The sequence below is a fragment of the Lipotes vexillifer genome, unplaced genomic scaffold (assembly GCF_000442215.2).
Source record: "Lipotes vexillifer unplaced genomic scaffold, Lipotes_vexillifer_v1.1 scaffold39, whole genome shotgun sequence".
NCBI lineage: Eukaryota > Metazoa > Chordata > Mammalia > Artiodactyla > Lipotidae > Lipotes > Lipotes vexillifer.
This window is the reverse complement of record NW_006787038.1, coordinates 1,804,124-1,810,542: the sequence shown is the minus strand read 5'-3', so window position 1 is coordinate 1,810,542 and position 6,419 is coordinate 1,804,124. Positions and strand designations below refer to the sequence as shown.

The following is a 6,419-nucleotide window of genomic DNA, read 5'->3' as shown; positions in this document are numbered from 1 at the left end:
CCAATGATTGTGTCCAGACCCAAGGCAGTACCTCGTAGGTGACATCAGCCATTTCCCCACTGTGCACTAGCATCTTGGGCTGGTTTCCACCACAATCCATCCTCTCCCAGACCTGTGTTCTGTGGAGGAAGAGCTAAGGCTCCGCTCCCTAAGGGCCATGACACAGGAAGGAACAGAACTGCCTCTTCAGCCCACAGGCTTAAACCAATGGAATTTAAAAGCTCAAGACAATGTGAGCCAGTCCACAGTATGCCTCCTTCACTCCAATCTCTACCAGGCGCCATCCAGCCCTTGGTTGTGACACACTGTCTCCCTGCCAAGATGTGCTAGAATCTGCTCTAGATGAGAATAATGTGGTAGAATGGTCCCAGTGGTCTGGAAAGGTCAGCACAACCACAGCTGGGCGTGCTTGTGCCAAAATGGGTCTTCCTGGTACAAAGCTATGACGGAGAGTGTGAGGGCAGGCCTGGGCTCTGCTTCAGTCTCATTTATAACCTCTGACCTCAGAATCTGTCCTCCCCCCTCAACACTGCCTACCCATCCCCTGCCCCTCCAGATCCCCCAGCCTGTGCTTCCTGGAAGAGGTAGAAGAGGCAGCGTGAAGTCAGTGACAGCTGAGAATGAAGATGCCATTTAAGAAGCAAAGCAGCACCTCCTGGCCTGTGGTCAATACCTCCACACGGGTGGAACCGAGTAAGGACATGCACAGCCAGGACAGAGGTTGCTCCGAGCTTGGGAGGCACAGCACCCTCCTAGGCATCTCTGGAGAACAGACTTTCAAGAGATAGAAACTTAATCACATGGTCCCCGGCAGTCTCCCTATGGTATACTGGACGGGGGAGAAGCAAAATCATCTCAGCGGAGGGCTAATGGAGAAAGGCAGGAATATTAATGAGCATCCATTAAGGCTCTCTCTCTCCCTCAAGCCTAAGGAAATCAGATATTCGAGTGTAAGAGAACGGCGCAGAGAGGGAGAGAGCCTGGCAGGAACACCAAGAGACCTGTGTCTGCTGGTTACATAGTGCCCTGGTTTCCTTGCTTGAGAACAACAGCATATGCCTGTCTGTCACCAGGCTAACCCGGGGCCCGTGAGGGGACAGGGAGAAGACTGGTTTTCAGTTCCCGCATGGTTGATGTGTAGGGCGCATGGCTTCCTCCTACAGGTCCAATAGGAGGACTCTGGGATCCTCTACCGCTGCCTTGATTTTGCGGAGGAAAGTCACGGCCTCTCTGCCATCGATCAGCCGGTGATCATACGTCAGGGCCACGTACATCATGGGCCGCACCTCTACCTACAGAGAAGAGAGGTCGACAGGTTTGTCTGCAGCGGGGCAGAGAAAGCCCAGATGAAAGGGGAGATGACAAAGCACAGCCCATAGTTAAGTTCCCAGTTGCAGAGCCTTTCCTACTTTGCTTTGCTGCTTCTGGATACTTACAGTATATTCAAAGACCAAGCCCTACCCTGAGTGCAAAGCTCCCACACTCAAAGCTTAAACCAAGAAAACAGGAGTCTCCTTACAACTGCCTTTAAAAAAACAAAAGAAAACAAAACACTATGCTCTGCCCTCTCACTTGTCTGCTGTCTACAGGGAAGTTCCTCTTCAGTTCTGGCTCCCTGCAGTTTCTTCTTTGGGGTTATAGTAACAACAACAAAAAATTTTTTTTAACCTGGGGTCCACAAATTCTCTGAAACTCTATGCAAAGTTGGGTGTATGAGCATTTTCAGGGAAGATCTATGATTTTTAGATTGAAAAAGGAGTTAGTGACCCAAAAAGGTTCTAAACACAGGAGTCCCAGAAAACATTTTCCTACCAACATATCTTCTAGGGCCAGCTCAAGACCCTTTGCCCTCATTCCGTGAACTCCCAGAAAACCTCTAAGCCTCATCATTACAACTTGGCAGCTCGTAGATGGCTCTGCCCTGTCCTCTGTTCCCCAGGAGCAAGGACCATGTCTTCAACTGTATCCCCACACTCTCTACAGCACCTAGAGAATGAAGCCTGTTGACTAGTCCCAGATGAAGGAGCAAGCTTTCTCAGCTCAAAGGTTCTCAAACTTTAACGTGCATCAGAATCATCTGTACTTTCTGCTTCACTAGGTCTCGGAAGGGGTCCAAGAATTTGCATTTCCAGCAAGTTCCCAGGTGCTGCTACTCCACACACAATTTAAGAACCAGTGCCTCAGCTAGTAATTAGAAACTAGAAGATGCAACTTATGCCTGAAATTATAGCGAATCTTTTATAATGAGCATCTAGTTAGACTTACCTCTCCTTATCGCCTAGCTGCTAGGACATTAACGGTGACGTTCCCTACCTTGCCTCCCACGACCACTGGCCTATCAAAGATGGCATGCATGCCCAGGATGGCAGACTGAGGGGGGTTGATGATGGGCGTTCCAAAAAGCGAGCCAAAAACGCCTCCGTTGCTGATGGTGAAAGTACCACCATCCATATCTTCAATGGCAAGTTCATTCTTCCGGGCCTAAAAACAGATTTTATAATTGAAAGGTAAGGTCAACCCAGCTTTCTTCACCTAAAGGAAGTCCAGAAGGCTCATATCTGAGATCAACGATCCAAGGTCTAGCTTTAACACGAAAGCATTCAGCTGAGATGCCTATGACTAGTGCTCCACCAGGGGAAAGGAATTCAGAATCTTCTCTTTTCTGAGCAGCTTTCCTCCGATGAGCTCTTCAGGCATAAGAGCACGATAAGCTCCACCAGGCAGCTGCACTTCAGCTCTCGCTTGGGACTGCTGTTCGCAGGGGCCACGCACTCCTTTCAGAAGAAAGTGAGGCTCCAGCTCCCTGAGCACCGCTCACTGGCCCAGCCTTCCCCAGGCTCTCTTCCCTGACCTGCCCAGCAGCTCATACCATCCTTTCTATTTTACCTTCTCTCCCAGTTCACTGATGGTTCGCTCAATATCGGCATAATTCATAGTTTCCACGTTCCTGATGACGGGAACCACCAGACCCTGATGAGAGTGAAAAGTTCTTTTCAGTTGCAAATTAATAGTACCCTTTATAGTTATACCTCTCTTGATACAAGCCTATGGTCTCCCCTCCCCCAGAATATCTTAAGTTACTCAACGTGATTAACAGAGTCTAAAATATTTAGGCTTGCCAGAGATAGAAGAACGTGGTATATGGTCAAAAACAGCTTACTCTTCTAGTAACTCCCTTCTGAAAAGACAGAATTACAGGAAAGAGCTCTCCCAGGGGTCTGCTTCTTCACACAGGTAAGGAGAGAGTCAAAGATCAGAGGTCCCCACTTCTTGCCCCAACATACCCGAGGCGTGGCCACTGCAACGCTGATGTCAATATAATCCCTATACACCACCTCTTTGGTTGTATCGTCAATCACTATGAGAGAGAAAACACACATTGCACACAACTCCCCAGGCCTAGGCTAGTGCATTCATAGAGGAAAAATCCATGGTGCTTGGTACAGTGTGGGGTGACCAACTAGCACAAAACCCACCGCGTTACAAGTGGCAGCTGACACTCCTCTTACTCCCATGCCAGCCAACTGTAACTTATCCCAAGTGCCCTGACTAAGCATGAGCACAGGAGCATCCGTTTCCTTGGCAGCCCTCAGAGGGATCAATACACAGGCTAACACAGAATAAGTATGTGCCAAAGTTCTTGCTAGCTAGCTTTACTCCAGCCCTCCCTTAGCTAACGGCAGGTTTAAGACGTGTTCCCAAAAAGGGCAAATTAGTAAAGGAAGTGGAAGTGGGGGGATGGGGATGCTGCCCATTCTGCTGCCCACTCTCAACAAGGAGGCAAGCCTCTTTCTAGGAGACTCGGTAGGAAGCAGGGTGGTCTGGCCTTAATATGCTAGCCTGAGAGAGCAAACCAGCAGCTAAAAATTTAGGTCTGGTGCTCATGAGAAAATACAGGCTTGGGAATCTTTTTCATAGAAAGTCTGCATTGTATTACAGATAAGACACCCCGGAAAAGCATGTAAAGTGAGAAAGAGGTCAGGGGAACTTTGAGAAATGCCTACATGTATGTGTAGGCAGAAGAGATGGAGAGAGTCATCAGGAAGCATAAGAAGAACGGAAGAAATAAAGAGATACACATTGGGGTGAAACAAAGCCCTTCCACCTACCTTAGGGCTCACCACTTGGCGGAAAGGACTAGGACTTCTATTTCTAGACCTTTAGGGACCCTGCACTGCTGAGGGTTGCAGAAGTGCCACTGTCCTCTCTAATCTTCCAGGGAACAGAGAATTGTCTCAATGGGAAAGAGAACTGCTTGTTACGTCAACACTCCAATGACGTAGGTGAGCAAAAAGTAAGGAAAATGGGCACCAAGTCCAGGAAAGAGGGGCCAAGCCCAAGGCCTCCCAATGAGGTCCACTGACCAGAAATCAAAGGTCACCCTGGAGCTATGCCAGGTGTAAGAGTCAGGTCCCAAGATAATAGGGCTTGTGGGAGGGTGGGCATCAGCCAGAACACAAGTCTCCACACTGACATGAGAAGCCTGGATTGCTGGGCTGGCTCAGAACTGCCTGTCACCACAGCAGCCGCCAAGCTATGCACTGTGAAGAGAACCTGTTCTGTCCAGCTAGGGGGGAGGAAATAATCATGAAGCCCATTTGGGAAGGTGAGTCAAGAAATCCCCAGGGAAGGTACTCAAGTTTTCACACGTATGAAATAAGAAGTCTTAGTCTGTCGACCGCTGTCTTTGTGTCTGTGTGTGGGAGCAGGTCTGTGTTTACACACACACCTCCCAGGACCTCTGTGATTCTAGCCACCACAAACTCACCTGCATTTACAACAGGCTGCTCCTGCAAGGCAAAGGCTGAGGCCTTCACGAATGCCGACATGAAGCCTAGTTTAAGGTTATGTTTCTTCAGAAAAGCATCTTTGTGCCGAGACCTCATCTCCTGGATGTTACTGCAAAAACACATTAACATTACAAAACAAACTGACCACAAAAGCCGCCTCAATTCTGACTTTCATACTGGTTTCTAACTCCGTGTACACAGCTGTGTAAGCTTTTTTCCCTTACCGTGGACCATCTACCTAAGTTCAAGTTTTGAAATAGTCCACTAGAGGTCAACACAATAACTTTATTCCTTTACAAAACCTGGACCCAAAGGAATCAGATCAAATCTGTCTTTAAGGTAGATTGAGCCCTTTACAGGGCTCCTTCGTGTTCCAGAAGTCAAAGATTTCAGTTACAGACAATATGAACGAGAGCTCATACAGCACACCAACATCCTCACCCTGGACAAGAAAGTGACTTCCAGCTACACTAAAATCATGAGCCATCCACACCGAAAAAAGCTTTTATTTAAGCATAAACAAAGTCCGCAAAATAAGCACCATTCTTTTTATCTCGTTTGATTTATTTTCAAAATACCACCAAACCTGATTATGACTTCCTTGTGACATTCCTCCTGTCTCCTAACTAGTGAAGACGAAATAAACCCCAAAGCCCCACAGGTGCATGGGCTTCATGTGAGCAAAAGCAGTCATGACTATCTGTGGATGGGTATAATCCAGTGTTGTTTTAGGCTCACGAGAAAGTCAATAGATTCATTCATCTCCCCAGAGTCAGCAGTTCCATCCGCTCGTTCCTTCTACCGTTTTCTGGTTTTTTTTTTTGCGGTACGCGGGCCTCTCACTGTTGTGGCCTCTCCCGGTGCGGAGCACAGGCTCCGGACGCGCAGGCTCAGAGGCCATGGCTCACGGGCCCAGCCGCTCCGCGGCATGTGGGATCTTCCCAGACCGGGGCACAAACCCGTGTCCCCTGCATCGGCAGGTGGACTCTCAACCACTGCGCCACCAGGGAAGCCCCCACTTGTTCCTTCAAACAGGTACTAACACCCACCACATGTGGGGGTCAGTGCAAGGGCACCAAGAAATAAAGATAATAAAGACACAATTCCTGCTGTTAAGATTAGTTTGATGGATGTGGTTTCCCTGTTATTTAGAAAAGTGAACATGTGCGGACCTAAGCTTTTTAAAGTACAAGCAGCAAGGCCCCTGAGAAGCCTTTGCAAGGTGACCAGTCTTTGTTCCTTCAGGACTGGTTTTTCACATACATACAACACATGTGCAACAGAGTTAGTGGGAAATGGCTTTCCCATCATTTTGCTGCAGAAACCTCTGTATTTATGGGAATACAGTTCCGTGATGGAAATTGAATTTAACTTTATCTTAGGCCCAAATGCTCAGTTCTCCCTTTCTCTCTATAATGGCCTAATTTGACATTAGCATGAAAGATAAGATGATACAACTTTAACTCCCCGCTTTAGACCTTTTGTTTTTTAAAAGGGAAGTTTTCCTAGGGAGACTGATTGGTTTTAAAATGTTTTGTTTTCCTGAGTCTAACCTCATTTAGTGCTAGGATTACCACCCTAAAGACATTACTGGTTCCCAAGACACAAGAGCTGCAGAAGAGGGAAAGA

At 47.8% G+C, this 6,419-nt stretch overlaps 1 protein-coding gene across 1 annotated transcript in view; it reads right to left on the bottom strand.

Annotated features, from left to right (window-relative positions):
* The window catches only part of DLST (dihydrolipoamide S-succinyltransferase), a 19,855-nt gene continuing 13,436 nt past the window's right edge, over window positions 1-6,419 (bottom strand). The window contains exons 11-15 of the mRNA XM_007459740.1: window positions 4,769-4,899; window positions 3,285-3,358; window positions 2,887-2,970; window positions 2,314-2,481; window positions 1-1,292 (exon numbers count right to left, since the gene is read on the bottom strand). Of these exons, the coding sequence (XP_007459802.1) occupies window positions 1,158-1,292; window positions 2,314-2,481; window positions 2,887-2,970; window positions 3,285-3,358; window positions 4,769-4,899 (592 nt within the window). The 3' untranslated portion in view covers window positions 1-1,157. The remainder of the gene's footprint in view (window positions 1,293-2,313; window positions 2,482-2,886; window positions 2,971-3,284; window positions 3,359-4,768; window positions 4,900-6,419) is intronic.